Source organism: Pelobates fuscus, chromosome 8 (genome assembly GCF_036172605.1).
Source record: "Pelobates fuscus isolate aPelFus1 chromosome 8, aPelFus1.pri, whole genome shotgun sequence".
Classification (NCBI taxonomy): domain Eukaryota; kingdom Metazoa; phylum Chordata; class Amphibia; order Anura; family Pelobatidae; genus Pelobates; species Pelobates fuscus.
Window position 1 is genome coordinate 160226521 of NC_086324.1, and position 23449 is coordinate 160249969.

A 23449-nucleotide genomic window follows, 5' to 3' on the forward strand; every position below is an offset into this window, starting at 1 on the left:
ATATTACAGATCCGAGTGGATCGAGCTCGCTGAGGTAAATTATCAGCCAGCAATGTGTGGCACACTGTGTAATCGCCTTTCTAGAAAAGAGAGTTTAATCTGGAATATAGAGGCCATGGGTTAAACTCACTAACTATATAGCAGGCAGGACCTGCGCCGCTTGGTTTCCATTGGTCAGCTCTCCCGGCGACTTTGATGTAGCCTAGTTTTTTATTGGCTGCTCAGCTTGTTGATCAAAACGGAGGCGGGGCGAGCTGCTAAGAATTCTGGGAGTTGCAGTTTCACAGCAGGACTGCTGGAATGCGAAGGCTCGGGAAGAGAACTACAAGTTCCAGCGTCCTGTAGGAGCAGGGGGGAAATTCCTGCAGTGAGGCTGAAGTCTCAGAGTGGGGAGGGAGGGAGAGAGGGAAAGTTACTTTCTTCCTGTTACTGCATCTTGTCTGAGTTTATAGGAGGAGGTGAGTCCTGGCTTACTGTGGGTGGCTGGACAGAGGAGGGGAGGGCAGGGCAGCCTTCAGCACTCCAAATGTTCCGGACTACATCTCCCACAATGCCCAGCAGGGGAAATGGAGTCCACAACACCTGGCTGATAATCAGGCTCATTATTCATGGCCCTTGGAAATTCACATGGACTGAGCGAGCACATAGCTAGAAGCTGGCATTTAAAGGCTACGGACAAAACTATTGGCGCTTCGGCAACGTAAGGGATTCTGAAATGGTTCCTCCAGGCGCCATGACCACGTCAGTGATTTGAAGTGGTTATGGTGCCTGGTGTTGGTCCGTTAAGCTTTTTGCTGTGAAATGCTGCACATCCTGAGATATACCACCTTTGCTGCCGGAGGTGTAACTCCACCACTGGTGGCGCCATTAACCAGCCTTAAACAAGCGGCCCAGGGTGGCTAATATCAATTCTGTGCATAATTTGTTGCACAGAATGTCATTCGTTGGCTCAAGAGTGATCAGCTGACTCTCTCAGCCAATAAATGCCCCAACAGGATCGGCATCCGGTTTCTGTAGTTTTAGATGAGCCAGGTGTCGTAAGCCAGCGCAAGAGGAGTCCCCCCCCCTGCACCTCGCATGGACCTTGATAAGAGGACAAACCATTGTAAAACCGTTTACCTCATTGCGGGGGAATGGGAGCGTCCTTTAATGGTTGTGATGGTTGATGTAACCCTTTAACGCAAAGTACATACCTCTAGAATGCAGGTAGCTGTGTTTAGTGCATAGTTGAATATGTGTTTAGAAAAAGTGGTCACACAAGGCTAGAGTATTTTAAAGAGACGTGGTTTGACAGAGATCGGAGTTTTGGCATCCAGAGTCTTATTCTACTATAACTAGTTCAGTAAGCTTTAGTAGTTATGCATTAAAGGATTCTACGTACCATAAACATTGCAGCGTGCAGTAGTGGTTAAGGTGTCAGGAGTGCTCTGGCGCTGTCCCTGTGTAATTTGTCAAACCGTTTTGTAATATATTCCATACCAAATTCTCTTCTAATGATGATGATCTCAAGCATTGAATGGTAGACCCAAGTACGTTTTCAAACTGTTCTAAAACGTTTTGACAAATTACACTGGACAGTTCCAGGGCAGTTCCAGCATCATAACTACAGAGCAATGTACTGGTTATGGTGCTTGGAGTGTTTCTAACTAATTCATGAAATAGATGTGTTCTTATATTAGCCTCTCTTGTGAAGCCATAAAGGATTTTCTGCAATTTAGGTTTATTTGTAATGATCCCAGTTTTGGCTTTGTGTTGTAAACAAACTGCAGTCATTTATTGAATACGAGGTCTGTCCGGAAAGTATCCAGCCATGTAAAGTGAAAAATAAAGACTTTTATTGACGAAGGTACAAGAAACATTGTACATAGGACAATGACGCCTCAGTCCCCTTCATGGTAGGCACCTTGGGACCTCGCACAGTTCTCTCAGCGTCTCTTCCACTGTTCCAAACACTCTGCAAAATCCTTTGTTGAAATCGTCGTCCGCTGACTCCCCGTATTTACCTGAAATCTCTTACCATTCAATTATGATTTTAGTTTTTGGAATAGCCAGAAGTCGTAGGGATTTAAATCTGGTCTGTAGGGAGCCTGATTTACCTGGGTAACTTGTGGCACACTTTTATTTGTGCTGCACTTGTTGCATCACCCCCGAAAGACTTCAGAATCATCCGAATTGCCACGGAGAAAGGTTTAAGCTTAACGCAAAATGTTGACATTCTTTATTTTAGAGGTGCATTGAGAAGTATACGGTAACATTGACATCTTGGAGACAAGATGTGTGTGTGTGAGTTTATACAGGCATATTAGTAAAGCACAGAATGTCAAGATGTACTGCACATTTTTAAATGTAAGGAAAATCTGAAATAAAAATGCCAGGAGCAAGACAACCATGTCAAGGTACCATGGTATGAGCAAAATTCACAACATGTAGTTAGACATGTGAAAACGGACATGCTTAATTTTATCATGCATAAACTATAGAAGTGTAGAATATCCACTGAATGTAAAGACAACCATGAACATTACTACACTGCCGATTCACTCGAGGTAAAAAATACAGAAAAGGTTGAAACGAAATTATGATAAAATAAGAACAGTAATAGTGGACACGTCAAATTGTACTATCACTGCGGCGCCTGCGACATAAGTGAGAACCCATTCTTGATTGGGAGAGCCGGACCTGAGTCAACCGATCCCTGTGAGCCGCCAGATGATGTTCCGAGAGGTAGCATCGGAGCAGGACTGCCATTAAGCCCTATGCCCGATTTGAGGGCCGGCATCTGGAAAGCACAGTCCTGGAGTCTCCTGTGACTTGCTCAGTCATTTTGAATGTGCAAGCCACACGGTACACACACCAATTTAACGATGTCTAGCACCCCCACTGACTAGTCCTTGTTCACGCATGCGCAGTCCAGTCTCCTTGGCTGCCAGGTTACATAGTTTTTGCACAAACCGTTCTCGTTCTATATTAACAATGGCTGGACTTTTTCCGAATGTTAAAATCAAAGGTGCTTTACTTGCTAAATATGGAAATGATTATATAACTGCTCATTTTAGGTCAAATTAGCCAAACTGAAACACACAGCATGGTTGGTGAATTTTTTGCAATCAGACTCGTTGAATAGTGCCATTATCTTTTAATTCACCACAATTTATTGTTTAGTAAACAAACCACAGTTACTTATTTAATAGATCTAATTATTCTTTGTTTTTGGTTATCAGCATAGCCTTAACATATTGCTATTTCTGATCGCCTGATCATCCCTCTGGCCCTTTAGTGCCTCTCGTGACCTGTGTATATATAACACATGCACCCATAATGCCAGGGCACAGGATATTTGAGCTGTGCCTATTGTGCTGTTTCTTTTCTGGAAGGGGGGTGAACCATTCTATAATAAGACTATACATTCAGTATGTACAGGGAGTGACTGCAGCTCACCGTTGGTTCTGTAAGTGTGTGAAGTATAAATATGATTTGCTTTATTTCAGATTCCGCTGAGTGACGTAGAATGGCAGAGCTAAGCGATGAGGCCAGTGAGACAGAGATGCTAGGCAGCAGTCTGTCCATTTGGTATGGGGAACCCCTGGACGTCATCGAACTTCCTCTGGATGTCCACACAGCGGCTTCTATTGGGGAGTGTGATGTGGTAAAGCAATTTGTGAACAGGTAACAGTTGCATTGTGTGTAGGGGACTTTTATGGCAGTGAGGACTCAGAACTAGGTGACCCCCTATAAAACTATTTTCATTTATCCTAGGAGGGTTACTCAAGCATAGTGTACACATTCTGGGTCATGGTGGGATGGATTTTTTTCCCTTGTTCTATATTTCTACAGGTTCCTCTTTAAAATTTTCAGAGGAGTCCCATTGGTCATTTTTTTTTCTAGGTTGTATCTACCCACTCCCTTTTTTTTTCTTTTCCCCACAGATTTTTTTCTGTTTTGTTTTGTTTTTTTCCTCTTTCTTTTTCATCTGCTGTTCTCCAGAGGGGTCTCCCCTGCTAATCTTTCTAAATTATGTTGGAGTTTGCTTTGTGCACATGTTAACCTTTTTGAAGACTCCTTAGATTCTAAATAGGATCATCAGAAAGTGTTCTGGTACAGCAGCAGTACTGGCTGGTAGCAGTTTGTCCCTCCTGCAGATGGAGGGACGGGGACCCTGGCCTGATGTCAGTTTCTGTAGTATCCTTTAGTTCCTCACACTGAATGTGATATGAGGGCTCTGTCCTTCTCTTTACGGGAGTACTAAATACCAGTGATGTAGAGTGCTCAAAGTAGCCCAAGACATTTTAAAGCGAATATTTTGAGTGTTCTATTGACCTCTGCTGATTGATAATAGAGGGGTTTACTAAAATATCTTTTTATGACTCTACAGGAAGGACATTGACCTGAATCAGCCAAACTTAGGTGGATGGACGCCACTTATGTACGCCTCCTACATCGGCCATGATGCTGTGGTTAGCTTGTTACTGGAAGCAGGTGTAGATGTGAATTGCTGTACACCCAGTGGGCAAACTCCTCTCATGTTGGCAGCCAGCTGTGGGAATGAAAGTGTGGCTTATTTTCTTATACAGGTAAGTTGCCCTATAGTGGACATTAAAAGCAGTGGAATCAAAGCTCCCTGTTGCGGTGATAAGGGTCTTCTAGTGTGGAGAGTCTTGGGTAATTGAGATGTCAAGGAGAAGACATTTATCTCCTAAATAAGAGCTGAATAACTAGATCAGAGGTATCCAAACTTTTCCCAATAACTGATGTTTGCCTACATGTCCCATAATTCACTTCCAGTGACAGCAGGTAAATAATAATGGAATCTGTGATCCAACACCATTATGATAGCATACGACCTGGACAGTTTCTGCATCTGTTGACCTTGATGCTGGAATTTGAGACTGTTCATATCTTCCCCAGCAAGACCATTTGAGCTGACTGCTTGAAACCACATGATCTGATTAGTTTGCCCATAATTAAATCTCAGTCTAGCTTTACTTGTTCATTGTGATAGCCTTATCGACACCACAAACATTTTTTTTACTCCTTTGCTCGTTCTTGCCTACAGATAGTCCAGACATTTACTACTTTATATATTTCCTTCTTAAATGGTCATCCGTATTAGACACCTATATTAAATGAAGTCCATGATTAATATTTCTCCTTTGCCCTCCATGACCCTTCCTATCCAGGCTCATATTCAGTTTCTTTGATACACTGACTGTTACCTTTTTAAACTATTTGTAAATCCTGGGTTATCAGAAACGTTTCTGCTCATCAAGCAGACTGAACCCAGCGTGTTGGCTTTATCCATTTTGCAGACAATTTATACTTTATTACCTTTAATGACTAGATTGCATAGTATGTGCTTTCTGTAAAATTTCTGTTAAATGTTCTAGGCGTCCTTTATAGCCTTAACCGTGGCTGAATATTGTCCTCCAGGTCCCTGGACACAGAACTAAATCAACAAATATATTCGGGCTGTTATGCCGTCCAGGAGAGGTTTACCTGTTTAGTACTTGTTGAATTTCCTTATAGAACCCGCTGTAACTTCCTGTATCTCTATCTACCCAGCACGGAGCTAAATTGGAGGTGAGAGATTCCCGTGGCTGGACGGCTCTATTCCACTGCACTAGTGCAGGACACCAACGAACCTTGCGGTTTCTCCTTGAAAATGGGGCGAATGGGGACATCAGGTAAGAGTCTGGATACGGCTTTAATTGAACTGAACAATAAAAATATTTTATTGTATCCGTTTTTTTTTTTTCTTTTCTGTTTTAAAATATATAAAACTACTGCGTGTGCAGTATCAAGCAATGTCCAGCATGTAGCTGAATCTCGGACATTGTTAGACGTTTAACTCATACCCTCTTACACACAGCAGCCATACTTTGTTGTCCAAGATAGTTATCTGATGCAACATATAGATGACATTATGGGCTCTACAAAAGGCTGCCGGATTTTCTTTGGTTGATAAATGTATGTTATTTAAAGGAATATTTACCCCTACATAGGGAGCCAGTCTACAGCTTTACTCCGCTCATGGAAGCTGCCGCATCTGGACATGAAATCATCGTACAGCACCTACTGAACCATGTGAGTACCTAGACTCCCCTGCTTGACCCCTAACTATAGCCTTCGAAGACCTTATGGGTTGTTTTCTTGTTTGAATTAGGGTATAAAAACTTCTATCTCAGTGTACAAGGGACACTCCACACACCATAACCACTACAGAGGACTGTAGTAGTTATAGTGCCCTGGTGCCCCCCACCCCCTCTGTAAGTAGTTAAATAGTTTTAGAATGGTTTGATTTCTTACTGGGTTTTGCCAGGCACCTCACCACACTCCTCGTCACTAGGACAGTCATTGACTCCTACTTTGGAGTGTTGGCTCTCATGAGTTAATGCCTGCAGTGCAGAGATAACTCAGTGCCAGGTTTAGTGAAGGCATGGAAAAGTTGGACTACCTATAATGGCGGGGCGCTGGGACATTCTTAGCTCCATAACCACTGCAGCACACTGTAGTGGTTATGGCAATTGGGTGTCCTGTTATATTCAGCCAAGAACACTGAACAGGCTTTCTTAGAGTGTTTTTTATATTGAAAACCACTTTTTATCATAAATGTTATCTATATATTGTGCTTTCAAAGTGATGGCACCTGTATAGACTTTTAAATTATAAAGAACTACCTCCCACTTACCTGTCAATCATCCCTCCTATTTCACCTGCCTTCTTCAAAACCTGTACCTGGTGCACTAGAATGATCACAGGTAGATTTTCCTGCTTTCCTTCATGCTTGGTGTCACTGTCTGTGAGTCGGCAATCTCCCCTGTACGTTTTACTGCACTCAGCCACCTTGTCCACATGCACTACACTAATGCGTCTTCCCTGTACTCTCATCAAATGGTTGTGCTGTTGCGTATAGGAAGTATGTTTTGTATTTATGCTGTGAGGTAGTGCAGTGAACTGGCAGGTTTAGAGTTCATTCTCTTAGAGCAGGGGTAGGCAAACTTCGTCACTCCAGATGTTGTGGACTACATCCCCCATAATGCTCTTACACCCAAAATGCTGGCAAAGCATCATGGGAGGTGTAGTCCAAAACATCTGCAGTGCCGAAGGTTGCCTATGCCTGTCTTAGAGGATCATGGTAAAAGAGTTACTTTACATGAAATATCTTGGATGAATCATTTAAAAAGGCAGATGTGATGTCTGTGTGATTATTCGTTGATTATAAAAAGTGTTCTATACTCGTCAGGTGACTGACTCTCCTAAATGTTTAAAACAATAATTAAAAATCTATGAAGATACTCCAATAGCTGTATTCACAAGTTAAGAAAACTCTGTGTAAAAAAAAAAAAAAAAAAAAAACAACAAAAAAAAACCCAATTATTGTTGGGAAAGGCTGATATTTATAATTATTGGTTTCAAAGACATGTTTTTGATGGAACGTGTTTGGGTGGGAAAAGTTGACTCCTGTACATTGTCTGTAGGGAGTGAAGATGACCACCACCGATCAGAACGGGGATACTGCGCGCATGCTTGCTGCTCGCTACGGCCATTCCAGAATCGTGTCTATGCTGGATTCTCACCGTAACCGCGCGTCCCGAGCACAGAAGGGATTAGGTAATGGCAATCCTCAGCTTGGCTTATACTGGAAGATGTTGGACCCATTTATCTCTAAATCCTTTAAATGATATGTTTGTGATATGTGTCAGCTCTTTGAACCTGAAGGAACTGTGCTTTTGAGCCGTGTGTGTGCACGCTCTCTGCACAGCTCCTGCAAGTGAAAGACACTCATTGAGAACTCCAATGCTATAGCCGCTAAAATAATCTGTTCTGATTATAGTACTTTGTTGGATTATGCATTTTGACTAGTTTGGAAAGTCTTGCACTTTAGACTTTTATGCAAATCATAATGGGATTTCTAGCTATTCTAGAGGCTCTAAAAATTCAAGCTATGTGGTCCCCAATCAAATAAATAATATACATGTTTTAAATTGCAACCTATCCCTAACCCTTTTACAGACTATAATATTCTACTTTTTGTGCAGTGCGGCGTGAAGAGTTTAGCTCTTCAGATGAATCTATCTCTTCGCCCCAACGTCCTAGACCTCAACGCAAGGTCAAAGGCCCCAGCATTCATGATGGACCCCAAGCCTTGGCCAAGATTACAGGCAGTGTAAATCCGGTTTCACATGGTGAGTAAATTTTCACCCTCATCCAACAAGACACTGTCCAGGAGTCAAGCTGGCCATGGCACACTACTGCTTTTGGGACAGGGAATAAAGTCTAACATGGTTTAGATCAGGGGTCTCAAACTCAGGAGCCCAAATTGTTGGAAGACCGCTTCCCTAATTTTATGCCAGCTCAGGGCAATCGAAGAATTCTGGGGGTTGCCCACTAGCTGATGGGAGTAAAGGGTCTGAGTTTGACACCCCCAGTTTGGATTATCTTTTCTTGATAGGTCACAGTTTGATATTAAGGACCTGCTTGTGAAGCGTAACATATTGTGAAATTCTTGTAGGCACAGGCAAGCTCCCTCCTCAGGGATATGTCACCTTCAATAACTTAGACCATGACTCTGAACTAGATGAAGACCTGCGTTTTCGGGATGTTACATCCCCTATCAACGATCACGATGTGGAGAGCAATGGAAGTAGCCGAGGTATGTCATTGGGATAGTAATCAAAGCTGAAATACTGACCTTCTTAAATAGAGTTTAGCTTAATTCTTATGTTTTTTGGTTTTCTTCACAAACCCAGAGCCTCTTTTTAATTTTCCATTCAGATGAGGGGGACAGTAGTAGCAGGGAAGGACCATGCCCTAAAAGTGGTGTGAGCAGCGAAGCATCGCTAGAAAGTAATGAGGTACATACACTTTTTAATGTTGAGTGGGTCCATAATTTGTTCTTTCTTTACTGTTACAGTTGCTTTTTTAAACAATTGGGAATAGTAGTAACACACTGGTCCTCCCTTTTTCCTCAGGATTCTGATCCAGTTTTGGAAACCATCAGCCGTAAACCCTCCAAAACACACGGCAAGGGAAAAACGAGAAATGGGGATTTACACCCCTGTGTCAGAGCCTCAAATGGCCGTATGCCAAAAATACCAATTCAAGAATCTCCAGAATACACCGGGCCGAAGGTACACCTAATTCGTGGGGTGTGATATTCCACTACTTGTGGCACTGGTTTATAAGTATTTATAAAAGGGATCTGAAGAAGTCTCACTGCTCAATTCAATTTAGGATTTAAATCTCTAGTTTTTGTTTATGCAGCCTAGTCACATTTCCCTGACTGTGACTCACATAGCCTGCATGTGAAAAAAAAAAAAGTTGTTTAATTTTCAATCCGATCTTACAGCACAGTGTGTTTAATTTGAGTTATTGTCTCCGTCTCTGTTCAGTGAACTAAATACACTGCAATAAGGTATGCTAACAAATAAGACCTTTAATTTTTTTATTTTTTTTTTCAAAAGGTGTAGGGAGAATTGTGAATCTCAGCCAAAGTTGTTTAACTCCTAAATGACAGATAATTGAACAGTGAGCTTGCAGGATATGAGCTATACACCAAAACAGCTTCATTAAGCCAAAGTTGTTTTGGTGCGTTAATGTATTTTAGAGACAAACTTGTTTGTCTTTCTATGATAAAAAGGGAACTACTTTACTTAAAGGAACCCTATAGTGTCATAAATACAATCATGTATTCCAGACACTATAGTCCTGTGAACAGCCCCCCTCCAATCGCAGTTAAAGGTGATTTTACTCACCTTTTTTTCCCACACTGCGACTGATGCACAACAGTAATTTCTCTATTTGCACTGTTGGAAGTGCTATTGTGTTTGGTCTCACCACAGTCTACTTGGCACCTAGCTATCTCTCTACCTCTCTCCCCATTCTAATTAGAAGATGTATAGTAACTAACCCTTTCTTCCCTCAGGATCTGGCAGAACTGCTGGATCAGATCGGTTGCTCCAAGTACCTTCCAGTTTTCCAGGAACAAGATGTGAATCTGCGAATCTTCCTCACCCTCACAGAGACTGACCTGCGGGAAGTTGGCATCACGTAAGTGACAATCACATGTTTTAAGTGTGAAAGGAATCTTGCACACATTGTAACTGCACAAACAAACAAAGGGATAAACCGCAAAGCCCTATAAAATGAAAGCAATAATGGTGCAATGCCTTTAAAAACCACCACCACCTATGTGCATGAATTGCACTCACAGGAGGGCGTGACTAACCAGTACATGGAGTAAGATGCACACTCCTGAGGCTCCGCTACCTCAGCCCACATAGCCCCTAATAATCAGCTAATTACCCTTCGAAATGGGGAAATCCCGACTCCTGGAGCCTCCAGCTTGAGTTCACCTATGGACGAATTTCTGTCCACCCCCGACGGCCAACGACACTCGCGGCCGGCCAACAAAATGGCGCTGACCTCACCTGGCGTGGAAAGCATGGCAGATTTACTGCCGGGCTCCCTACGAGGTGAATCACTAACCCAGATCTCCGCCGAGCAGGCCATGATTTCGGCCAACATGCTCACCAGGGCTGACAAAACAGCCTTAGTAGCCGAACTGCACTCTGTGATAAGGGAGGAAGTCCAGGAAGTGCAGAGAAACCTCACCGCCCTTGAGCCCAGGATCACGGAGCTGAAAGCTGATTGCCTGCAGGCCTCCCAACACTCTCAGGCAGCTGACAATGCCACCTCTAGCCAGGGCTCGGTTCTTCTGGAACTCCGCAGACAAGTAGAGGAGCTTGATAATCGCAGCCGACGCAATATTATCTGCGTCAGAAGCCTACCCTAGCATGATGTCGAGGACCTGGTTGATACACTGACACAGCTATTTACGCAGATCCTTGGTGAAAAAGCCCCAGATGAATATCATATTGAAAGAGCGCGATGGTCTCCCTCGTGATGTCATTTGCTGCCTTCTGTCCTTCCAATTTGAGGACGCCATAATGAGAACTGCATGGTCGCAAGCCATTACTTACCAGATGCACAGGTCTCCCTGTATAAGGATCTTTTCTTGCTGATCCTGGACGCATGCCCAGCACTGAGACCACTCTCACCTGCCTGCTCCAAGAACGGAGGATCCCTTACAAGTGGGGGTTTCCCATTTAGCTTGCAGGCTCGGAAAGATAACTCCTGGCGTACCCTTAGATGACCGAATGATGTACCCGGGTTCCTGCGAGCCCTGAGCCTACCAGTGGTGTCGATCCCGAACTGGATCTTGGAAGGACCCCCACAACACCCCAGCCCGTCGGAGAGACCTGACTGGCCTTGACCATCCAGGGACCGCAGTAATATGCCCCAACGAAAAAAGGCAGACCAGATGGTCCTAAAGAATAAGGTCCTGAATGGCCAAGGTGGTGTGTACCCACGTGACCTGAGCTACCTGTTCCACGAAGTGACTGGACACTGGCACCCTCGTTTTCCCTTAACGCCTCAGAGTCAGGATGGATACAGTCCATGCGGGGGAAGGTACACCCAAAGCCCTGCTACCCTAGTGACACTTGATGGTTTGGGTGGGAAAATATGGGCATAGGGCCTCCCTAGGGATATCTGCCTGAAAGGGTGCAGCCGGTTATCTGGGGACATGTGGTCGGCGGACAAACAGCCCTGAATGCCACAATGGCCCACGAAACAGGTTGTTGAACCCATGATTGTTCCCTTTACCTGCCATACCGTTCCGTGCCATATGCAGGTATAGCGGTAACCGTCCGTCACTTGCTCCCAGCATCTGCTATTAATCAGCCGTGCTGCTGACCGGGTCCCTGTGAGCAATGTCCATCGGGTGGCCCTAAGTGCATGGGCCCCCCAATGGGAAAATCACCTTGGAACCCCAATTTTGTTTTCGCAGAACCCCCATAGAACACCAATTGGGAAACCCTGCTATAGACAGCAGAACTCTACGTTAAGCTGTAGTGGTTCTAGTGACTATAGTATCCCTTGAATATTCCTGCGTACATAAGTTAAACAGTAGGTGGTTTTATTAGCAGGGCTCAGTATTTCTAAATCTACATGGCTCTCTTCTTAAATTTAAAAAAATAAATAAAAGCTGCTAAACAAATGTCACTTGTGAGAAAATCCTTAAAATGATGGTGCTTAGAGAAAAAAAAAATCAGCACAAATGTATGAAATAAAATGGGTGTATCATTATTCTAGAAATTAATAAAAAAAAAATAAAGCACATTCCTAGCTTGATTTTTAGCTTGACTTCTGATCCAAATTTTTTGTATTTTGAAGATTATTTTTTTTTATTCTTTTAAATGCTCAGATTGTACTGTACTAACCTCCCACCCGCCCCCTCAAACAGGTAATAGCTCCCCTTATTCCAGTTAATAGGAATTAATTACAGTTGTGAATACACCAGCAGGCTCAGGGATAAGGGTGTGAGGCTCCGCTCTGCCGTTCTAGGAGGAGACTAATGCCACTGCGCTATGACCCGGGCCTCACCGGAACGTGCGTACGCTACAGGGGAGGTCTGGAGGAGGAGCAAGTCCGTCCTAAACAATGTGGCAATGCCGCTTGCATAGTGAAGGATTGGGAGGAAAAATATTTAGCAAATTGTTGTGGGCAGCGGGGCTCAAGAGGCTTCCATCAATCCTTGGGTACTATTGAGCCACGCATTTACTCAGGATTACTAACTGGCCGGCCCAACCAACGGCCAAAATCTGGGTACGCACCGAAACTGTACAGACCAAGGGTAGAATCCCCTTGCTTCTATGGCTGAATGGTACGTCATTCAGTTGCCTCCGAACAGGCAACCCCTTGATCGATGCCACACTGAACGTATGGTGCTCCCTTCGCTATTCTCAGCAGTTGACCACATCCCCCAGCACACTGACGCCCATCGCGCATAACCCAGAACTTGGCGGAGGCCTGAATCTAGCAGACCTCCACAATTTCGCTCAGACGGACTGGACCTACATGCACCAATGGTGCAGTAGCGGCAACCTTAAAACCTTGACGGAAATGCTCCCTGACATTACTCTGACTGGACTAGATGGATTCCATTATCACCAAATTAGGACCTACTATTCCACCTCCGCTACTAAGCACCATTTCCATAGGGACCTCACGTACTTTGAGTTGTTATGCACTGCCAGGCAACATGTCAGGAGAGGGGTCTCTGTACTGTACGCTATGCTCTTGACTGGGGAAAACGGACCACCAACCAAGTTCATTGATAGATGGTAGAGGGAAACTGGAGAGACATTGACTGAACAGGAATGGGACAAAATATTTATATTCAAACACAAATGCTCAATTAGCATCGAAATTCCAGGAGATTAGCTTTAAATTGCTGACTAACTGGTACAGGACCCCTGACGTCCTACACCGCATGAATGCGGATAACTCGGAGGATTGTTGGAGTTGCAGGTCAGACACTCGGACAATTCTTCATGTCTGGTGGCCCTACCCTGGTATCTCCTACTTCTGGGCAATGGTGAACCCAAAAATCAGGGTGATCTCAGACCCAGAGATGCCCCTCCAGCCTTTACCCATGCTATTGCATGACACTGAAATCCTACAAAAAGTCCTTGACAAAACACCTGCTGACTGCGGCAAAGATTGATACCCACGTATTGGAAACAGACGGGTAGGAGAAATCGATGCCATGGAATGAATGACTGCAGCCTTACAGGGTCGCTCCGACAGGTGTACCCAGACATGGGCTGACGTACGTTGCTGTGAATAACACAAGCACCTAAATCAACTCCCATTCCCCCCTCTCTTTCCCCTCTCTCCCTCTCTTCGCCCCTTAATGCCTCTCCTAACATACCTCCCCAACCCCCTACAATACCGTGCCCTGACCCGACTGACACCTTGTTTCTATGCCTGAACCCGACCCCTTGACTATGACCGATTTCCCCCCCCCCCCCCCCCACCGCTTGCCTGGCAATAATTAATCTATGATCCAGATACACCCCTGGTACAGCAAGCCCAGCTGCAAACTTACGGCTGTGTTTTAAAAAAATGTGGCTTATTAATGGGTGATGACATGTCCAATTGTTAGACTAATCCATGCTTTAACTTTATACTTGTAACCCTATAAGCTTGTATGTGCACACTTGTTTAACAATGACATATGTGCAACCTATTGTCCTGTTATACAGAAGCCTCTGTCCATCTACTTTTCTCAATAGACGACTTGTAGTTCTACTGTATATTGTTGGAAAATGTAAAATATCAACACAAATAAAAATTGCACTTCCAAACCCAACTATTAGAGTGCTTCAATATAAATCTAGTTTTCTTCATATATCTATGGATCAATAATCCTCAGAAGAATAAGTATAAGAACCTCAATGGAATTAATGAGGTACAAATAGTGCAGGATGCCAAAAAAATAAGATCAACAGAACATGAATTATATACATAACACAAGAAGCATTGAATCCACTTTACCAGTGATAAGGTCACCAATGCTCACAACCCACGCATAGTGATTGAGCTGGGGACACTTTATTTCTGAGGATGACTTGGTTACAGGTGTAACAGGTAACAGATTGCCTATGAAGTTGCTGATGTTGCTACATAAAAGGGATTAATGGGGTATGTAGTTCTAGTTTATGCTAGCTTGGTACATGTCCAGTCGTGTTTATTCGTGATTGGTGCTGGTCATGATCATTCAAGTTGGCAACCACAAAAGCATCTCTATAAAAAAAACCCATTAGTGGTGACGGAGACCTGAGTGGAGTTTGCACATTACAGACTCACTCTGTACAAGTATTTGTATTGTCAAGGGATAGCATAGCTTCCCCGTTGATGTATTTGAAGTTGGGGGCTGGTTTACAGCTGCAGCATTTATTACCTGTGATGGCAGCTGTAAGACTGAGAGAATGGCTTCAGAGACCAGCAACCCCCTTTACATCATAACCGGTGTCAGAATCCTAGGCTCATGTATTGCATGGAATACCTTTTTATAAATGTTTGTCAAATCCGCACAGGAAGGTGCCCACATCAGCGATGTGTGCTATAGCTGAGGAATCTTTTTTCGAGGCATTGACTTTACTCCGGAAAGGACTAGCAAGGTGACAGTTTCAGCATCAAGCAATTAATGCCAACTGACACCCTTACCCATGTGTGCTGACTGAACCCCATAATCTAAGCAGACAATGAGAAATCTGCACATCTTGCCCAATAATAAAATTTTCCCTACTGCTTTTACAGCCTATTCGGTCCCAAAAGGAAGATGACATCAGCCATTGCCCGATGGCATAGTTCTGCCCGACTCCCAGGTGACAGTCTGGAGCAGGCATACGCTGACCGCCTGGAAGCAGAGATGCAAGAACTGGCTATACAGCTCCATAAGGTAAATGATATGTTTAGTAGCTGACTCTGGACATGCTCTGTTTATATATTATGGGCAACTAGAGGGCTTGGCATGCCCAATGATGTAGTCCAATCAAAGGAGTAGCATTGGAATGTAGTGGGTGGAGTTTAAAGGAACACTTGCCCTCCATAAAATATTGTAAAATATTACCTTTATTCCAAACTGCTGGTGCTGACTCTGCCCCTGATCTGCCTCCTTGGCTAACCTCATTAGAAATGATAATCTCTGCCAATCTAATGCTTCCCCAATAGGAAAGCATTGGATTGGCTAAGATTGTCAATTCTGATGATCTCCGCCAAGGAGGTGGGCTAGGGGCGGAGAAAAACACCACAGTGGCCATTCATCATCTACTCATAAAACTGCATTGAATCCATGCATCTCTATGATGAAAGTTCAGTGTCTCCATGCAGAGTGTCAGTCACACTGTGCAGCACTGCTCCCGGAAGCACCTCTAGTAGCCATCTGAGGAGTGGCCAGTGGAGTTATCCCTAGACCGTAATGTAAATACTGCATTTTCTCTGCATTTCTTTACTGCAAAAAGCCTGAAGTTAATGACTATACTCACCAGAACAAATACAATAAGCTGTAGTTGTTCTGGTGACTATGGTGTCCTTTAAAAGCTTCTGTATTGATACCATGAGTTCTGAACATACCAGTCACATGTCCTAGTATGTGCATTACTCTTTTTGTCTATTAGGGTTATTCATTAAGGTTTGAACTGTACGTAATTTAATGGGAATTTCAAATGAAAAGAATTCCATGTGCTAGCCAACTCAAGTCGACTTGAGTCTGTAACCCGGTGTGTCTTTGACCTATAGAACTGTGAAGAAACAGACCTTCTGAAAGCACAGGTAGCTCAAGAGAGGGAGCTGAGAGCTGTGGCTGAAAGCTGTCTGATGGAACAGGACACCACTTGCAGAGCCGTCTGGGGCAAACTTCAGGCAACGTGCCAGTTAGTCACAGATACACAGTATGCCATGACTCGGCTCAGGTAACTAAAAAGCTTTGTCGGAAATAATATGTTGGCAGATATAGACCCTCACCGAACTGATCTTCTTAAACCATGACATTCACACAATTAACCTCTTAAGCAATTCTCTGGGCACCAATACATACTTAAAAATGAGAAAAATCTCAATGCATCCTTCCTATTTAATTATAGAAAATATTACAACTTTAATGCATTTGTTTTGGCTGTATTGTTGTGCATGTCTCTAATCTTTATAGTTTTTGCACACAATAAAAATGAATGCTTTGCAGAAAGTTCCACCATAAGCCCGCCTCCTTAGCCAAGACCTTTCACTCCAGAAAAAGACTTGCTAATCAAATGTATTTCGACATCTACGGTATTGACCGCATGCAGTGATCATAACTACAAAGCAGCCTGCATTAAAAAGACCGGACACCCAGGAAGGCCTTTTGTAAGGATATCAATACCTGTTAACGTTTTCTGACTGCCTGCAGCCAGGTTGTGAATAATAAACCGCTCACTCAGTGCTGTTGGGGCTGAGCTGTGTGCGTGTAAGGATGTCTTTCTGGCCTGAGGGATAATAACATGTGGAGCAGCATTTTGCAATACCTTTTATTTATTTAAGATTTGAGCATGCAAAAATAATACAGCATATTATCTTAATTAAGCAAGTATTGGTGTGTAGATCATGCCCCTGCCGTCTCAATGCTCAATTATCTGCCATTTAGGAGTTAAATTAATTGTGTTATTATTTAAGCAGCTCTAACCACTTCTCCCTTGGCTTTGACTCACACAGCCTACATGGAAAAATTATTACATTTTCAGATGTTGACTTTCTTTAGAAGTTTTTATCTCCTGTTCTGTAAAGTGAACTTTAATCACATACAGGAGGCTCCTGGTCTAGAAGGCTATTAATAGGACTTATGAACTTATAAAACATACTCTGCGATAAAGGAAGTTTAAACCTTAGATCTTACTTTACAGGAAGTGTTTAGGAATACTGTTTAAGTCACATGCAAGGAGGTGTGGCTATGGCTGCATAAACAAAGTGATTTAACTCCTAAAATAAGCTTAAGTTATTTTTGTGACTATAGTGTTCCTTTAATGAGGCCAATATCTATCAAATGCATTAAAGTTGCATGGTGCCTGGACTTTCCTGGATCTGTGCTGTAATGAAAAGTTGGTCCTAAAAGATTTTTATGCTAGCATACTGAATATAAACTTTTCATTTTGAAATTTGATCCCAAAGGACCTATACCATCAAAATTGTCTGTTCTTTAACAATTTAAATGTCTAGTAAACAAATGCCATCCTCTATCCACTGGCACTGAATGTGGTATAAAAAGTCTGTCTCAGAGTATTGAGCCCATAAACAGGGAGAACCCTTTACTTGTGTTTTAAGGTGCTGTACGAAAGAACTATCCCATCGTCTTGGTAAACCAACTGTACCCAGGACAAGAGTTCAAGGCTCAAAGGCTGCAGGTCTGTGGAGATTAAACCTATTGACTTTAATGTACCGGCATAGTGGTATAGTTGCCTCTCTAGTAATTCTTTTGTGTAGCGACCACTAAAATGAAATGCTTAATCCAATATGTATACCAGGACTCAAAATTTAGAATCCTGTGCTACTAGCTAGGTCTGAGTAACTTGCCACATCAAAATGATGCAGGCGACAAAAATGCATGGCGAGGAAGTACTCAAGACATGTACAGCAACTTACACCTGTTTTAAAACAGAAATATTCATTGTTTTACTGGTGTTGAAGTGCTAGGCATACTGACACTAGAAGTGTACTAATACTGAATAAAATAAAATACTGAATAAAACTTTTATTTGTGCTTTTAGTAGCTGTTTGATTACATCAAAGTTAGCAATTTTTTTTTATAGTATTACACATTATTCATTGATATTTGTTATGATTATCCCATATGTGCCATAACCATTTAGGAGTTAACCTGTCCTGTCACATGGCCACTTTTACTACCTATTGGGTTAATCTTCTCCGTAGAGATCTTCTGGCCAGCTTTGGTTTTCCCTCCCTTATACTCCGACACAGAGAGGTTTGAAAGAAATGGAAAATTCAGTTTTGGCAGATTTAATAAGGAGAATGACTGAATTTGCCGTTTTGGACCATACAGCTTTGACATGTACTGTATCTGCTTTAGGACTGGATGCGGCCTCTTTGACGTCCATGAGCATGCTGGAGCTCTCAGCGTCTCTGGAGGAAAGCACCACAATTTTAGGTGAGAATTGGCAATGTGCTTGTCTTATTTTAGGCGCCAGTTTGGCCAATGTGTGTAAAACTCTTTATAAGATTGCACTCTACACCCATACAGTCTCAGAGTAGATATATGTAAAAAAACAAACAAACAAACAAAAAAAAAAAAAAGCTCTTAATGTGTTCTCTGCAGAGGAAGCCTTGCGAGCTGTACAGGAAAACGTGGAGAAGATGAAAAAAGCAGATAAGGGACGACGCAAGTGGCCTGATCCCTGACCTGTGAGGTGAGACAGGCTGACCAGTCAGCACAGGTGTCCACGTTAGAAAAATCAGGTTCATAGGCTTCCTCGTACCTAAACTTTGGGAAGGTTGTTTTTCTAAAACCGTTCCTTTGCCTGTATACAGAATCCCTTGATGGAGTAAAAAAAATAAGTAGAATCTTCAAAGCATGGTTATGGAACACAACCCATTTACTTGCTGTTAACGCTTTTACATTTGTGTGGTTCGTGCTATGTTGGTATTCATGTGTTTTTGCTTTTGTGACGTTGTGTGGTTTGTTTGTTTGTTCGTGTGTGGTGTGTTTATTTTTTTCATTTTTTTATCACATCCAATTTTTTTTCCTAGCAATGCCACCTACTGCGTATCATTGCTATACCTGCCTTTTTATGGTTTAATACCATGATTTATAGTTGTTCGTTTTAAGTGACCTTTCTAGGAACTCAAAATTCTTGAGAAACTCAAATTTATAATTGTTTCCAAATGAAAGCATCTCTTTATGACTGTGCTAAAAAAAAAAAAAAATTATCAATTATCGGAAATGTTCCATTGTGGTTACCTCCCTTTTAGAGCTCTACCCTAGAACTGTTTGGTATCCTTAAACCCTATATTTCTTGTTTGCCTTTCCAGGAGCGATTTTTACTATACCTCAGACGGCGGGTGAAGTTCTCCACCCCGAAGATATCTAATGCCAGTGCATTGTGATCACAGTGGTACAATGTGCCTAAATTGCCTGATGACTACTGTCCGAACGCTACAGCACACCGTGATTGCTGGGTAGTGAGGTGGTAAGCGTCGGGCTGGCAGTTTTATTGCGACGTCCTACAGCGCTCTCTTCAAGAAGAAATGGAGGAGAGCACCGAGCCTTTTTAATAGACGTTTTTAGATGAATTGATCTGCAAAAGCCTTTTAAAGGAATGGTGAAATAGGCTGATTGCATGTATTTTAAAGAATATATTGTATTCTGCTCAAAATAGGTCTTTTATTACAGAGGGGTTAATAATGGTTGTGTAAAGGAACATTATTTGTTTTTTGATGTTTCACATGTGTATCAGCCAGCAGAAACATTGCTTTGGATTCTGTTGGGGCAAATTAACATTTAGAACTTTGTTCAAGAATGGGTTATTTGTCTATAACCCACAATGAATCCAAACTCTGCATGGGAAATGTTTTATATATATATATACAGTGTAGCATCGTTTTTATACCCTCACAATAATAAACTGCACATGATCATTTTATTTTATTCTCTATGTGCTTCTACTGTGATTTGGGCCAAGCGATGCAGTCTCTGTGGCCCAGGAGCTGCATGTGGCTCTTTTACCTACAGAACAATTTAAGATAATTTAGAACTTTACGTTCAGATGCTTCTTGCATATTGTGAACTTGTCTTATTCAGCACAGGTGAAGCTCGGTAACATCCGTTAATAGTCATAATTATGGGTGTTACCGACCTTAAAGTGACACTCCAGGCACCTGGCAACTTTAATGTGTATTTACATTTTAAGTTATGATCACGATCTTACTCTGATAATTATACATGGTAAAGGTTTTCCACACTTTGCATTGAAAAAAAAAAACAATTAAAAAATGAATGTTTTAGCTGGCAAGTGTAGCTCCTGCCTTGCTGAGAGCACTACTTGCATGCAGTTTCAGTGTAAATGCATGTGGCAAGACTGCTTATATCAAAGTGCCTTCCATAGTGGACATGTGATTGGATTTTGAAGCCCATTCTCGGTTGCTATGAAGGCTAATCGCATCATGCTGCAAATAGAATAATTTTACTAATACAATTTCAAGAACAACCTTGAGCATGGTTCCGAATAAACTTTTTAAATATATCTCCTGCTTTGTGGATGTTTTCTGTTTATTTTGTTAAAGATTTCTTAAACAGTGCCCTTGTTTGGGAACTTCACATGTAACGATTATGTCGTTATTGAGTAAGCTGTTTACACCATCAGAAATTTCATAAAACCGTTAAACATAAAATGTATAAATAAAAAAAAAATTTAGAATTAGGTGGGTTGATATGACTACTGGAGAAGGGTTAGCTAGAAGTCAGAGTAAGGGTATATTTGTGACAACAGGAAGTAAAGGTGGAAGTTATCAATGATCTGTTGGATAGAAAAGCGAGTAAGTGGTTAAATCTGGTGATATGGAGTAGCAAGGAAGGCATTTAGGTCCAGTTTGTAAAATATGTAGAAGGTTGATGTTACAGTAGAAGTGAATGAGGACATTTGAGTCCATGGTTGGACTGGTAGAGTTCTAGAAGGAGGTGAATGATGAGAGATGTGGAAGTTCTTGAATGGTCGATTAAGAATGAAAACCTATAGCTTATAGTTTGGAGAATGGGGGCGGGGGGGTATTTTTGAAGGACATTTAGGTTGGGAGCTGTATGTGAAGAGAAGATTACGGAGATTGTCCAGGGTTGAAAAGCACTTCTGGTTTCGTTTAGATCTATTTTTAGGATGTGTAAGCACGTTAAGAGGGTGGAGAAAAGAATATATAGATGTTATCATCACAGTTACAATTTAACTTCTTGTGGTCTGTTGTTTCCTGTCACATTCACATTTACATGAACCCCTCTTTCATTTACTGTGCATGCCTTTTTCCTGAAATCCATCAGATCCCAGCTACTTCTGGTGGGAGATATGGGGAAGGCACAAGTCATCGAAAACAGAGAGAGGCTGTCCGGTCCATCCTCCACAACTGCCATTTCTTCCTAAACTCTGACCTGACCTGCAAGGCAAAATTAAGTATGATGAATACAGAGCGCTACTTTGCAAAATTTACATGTAATCCTTTTAAAGTATTTTCTGTAAACTGTCCTGTGCTGGATGTGACTGTTTGATCTCGAAATGCTTAAAGGGTACCTTATGGGTGAGCCACTGAAATGTTCTCATTGGATTCATTAAAATAATTCTGTCATAAGATAAACTACATCATTGTCTTAGAGCATGTCAATAAAATACCTGCCTTCTCTCTAGTGCAGCAATCATACTATGTTCATGGGTGTTACACTACTGTAAACCTCACCTTCTGGCCTCCCCTACCTCCACCCTTCTACCCAGCTGGCCATGCCAAACCTGTTTACAGATTTAATTTTCTGCTGAACTTAAACTTATGTTATGCGTAACATGACCGATACATTTTGAAAACTATATATATCGTTGATATACTCTGTGCAATGGGATTCAATTAATGGATCGATTGTAATTAGCCCTTTAAAAAAAAAAAAAAAAAAATAGTGATGGAGGCTACAGGATGCCTCAGAAACCTCTGGAACTTATGTGGTTAAATTGCTGTACAAACACTCAGGACCAGGGCGCAGGTGTAGGGATGCCAGGAATGCTTACAAGTAGTTAATGCATGTAGTGATAAGTAATAGCGTGCTAACTGGGTAATATTTGCTGCAGTATTGGTGCAACCCTTGCATTTCCTCTGTACGTATGAACTGCATTATCTGTCGTGTATAAGCTTTGTTCAGTTGTAACGGATTGCTCCGCTTTTTAACCCCTTAAGGACACATGGCATGTGTGACATGTCATGATTCCCTTTTATTCCAGAAGTTTGGTCCTTAAGGGGTTAAAGACATGAGACTGGCCTGCCATTAACAAATCGTTGATTGTTTTTCCTATGACCTGTGTCCGGAGTGAGTCTATGTAACCTGATACCAAGAGCATCTGCAACTAAAGGTCGATTGGTAACTGATGAGCCATGTTTTACAGGAGCCTCGAAGGATCATTCAGTCCAGTGCTGTATTCTAGCAGCCTGGGAAGGGGGTGCACTGAGGACATTTCAGGCAGCACCTATTAAACCTAGTAATTATCTTTACAACTCCCTGAATTGAACCTGCCATCAGTGTAGGGGTTGTTGGGGACAAACGGGAAAGAGGCAAATCTTAGGACAATTAGCAACAGTATGGCTGAGCATGATGACACAGACAATCAGGCAAACCTTGGTATGTATCATGGCATGTGGTGTCCCATATACTCACCTCTTTATTAGCAAAACAGTATAATACAGCTACCAGAAACCCCTGCAAGACAGACAAACAATGTGAGAGAGAATTAGATTAAATGAGATTTGGTTTTGAATAAATAAAACTTTTTTTTTCCCCACACTTACTTTTTTTTTTTTTTTACGTCTAAACACCGTATTGAGCATTAATGTTTAGTGCCCCCATAAATGTTAAAATTAATCATAAACTAGGTTAAAAACTTACCTGAAATCCAGTGCCAAGCGAAGCTCTCAGCGCTCCTCAGCTCTCCCCGGCGGTTGTCACGCCAGCCATTGCAAGGTCCAACCAAAGGTTTATTGTACAGAAGTCTTTGATTGGACCGTTAAACGGTCTCAGAGTGCATGCGCATGCAGAGAGGGAGTGAAGGAGGCTGGGAGAATTTGAAAAAAAAATAATGAAGGGTACAGGGAGGTGGGGAGGACTTAAGTCTAGGAAGGCGTGAAGGAGGGGAGACAAATGCTTCCCCAAGCACATACAGACTCCTAGCACTATGACCACTTCTAAAAGCAGAAGTGGTGATGGTAGTTGGAGTAACTTTTAAATCTTCAATTATTAAAATGTTTCACAATGATTTGTCTAGTACAATACAACGATGAAACACTTACATATTTAAAAAAATAAATAAATAAATCACTT

At 42.2% G+C, this 23449-nt stretch overlaps 2 protein-coding genes across 3 annotated transcripts in view; one reads left to right on the forward strand and one right to left on the reverse strand.

Moving 5' to 3' along the window:
* The first annotated feature begins 353 nt into the window (after window positions 1-353).
* On the forward strand, window positions 354-20604 carry ANKS3 (ankyrin repeat and sterile alpha motif domain containing 3). The gene is made up of 17 exons (XM_063430545.1): window positions 354-458; window positions 3489-3666; window positions 4373-4571; window positions 5560-5681; window positions 6000-6081; window positions 7476-7608; window positions 8037-8183; window positions 8510-8650; window positions 8773-8852; window positions 8970-9128; window positions 9923-10047; window positions 15166-15307; window positions 16147-16319; window positions 17701-17780; window positions 18464-18541; window positions 18710-18800; window positions 19423-20604. Exons 2-16 carry the CDS (start codon window positions 3509-3511, stop codon window positions 18790-18792), a joined length of 1902 nt encoding a protein of 633 aa, XP_063286615.1. The 5' UTR covers window positions 354-458; window positions 3489-3508; the 3' UTR covers window positions 18793-18800; window positions 19423-20604.
* A 188-nt stretch (window positions 20605-20792) lies between these two features.
* LOC134570957 (glucagon receptor-like) overlaps window positions 20793-23449 on the reverse strand; it is a 32412-nt gene continuing 29755 nt past the window's right edge. Inside the window, exons 13-14 of one of the 2 annotated variants that reach the window (XM_063428979.1) lie at window positions 22790-22831; window positions 20793-21531 (exon numbers count right to left, since the gene is read on the reverse strand). In XM_063428979.1, the coding sequence (XP_063285049.1) occupies window positions 21460-21531; window positions 22790-22831 (114 nt within the window). In that variant the 3' untranslated portion in view covers window positions 20793-21459. Of the gene's footprint in view, window positions 21532-22789; window positions 22832-23029; window positions 23184-23449 lie in introns of those variants that run through there. The other variant, XM_063428980.1, reaches the window with a different exon arrangement.

What these genes read in the sequence shown, in the direction of transcription:
- ANKS3 (XM_063430545.1), top strand. Translation starts at nt 3,509, where the DNA reads ATGGCAGAGCTAAGCGATGAGGCCAGTGAGACAGAGATGCTAGGCAGC. An exon ending in CAGAATACACCGGGCCGAAG is followed by an intron (nt 9,129 to 9,922) that starts GTACACCTAATT and finishes TTCTTCCCTCAG; the next exon opens with GATCTGGCAGAACTGCTGGA. An exon ending in TGGCTATACAGCTCCATAAG is followed by an intron (nt 15,308 to 16,146) that starts GTAAATGATATG and finishes TTTGACCTATAG; the next exon opens with AACTGTGAAGAAACAGACCT.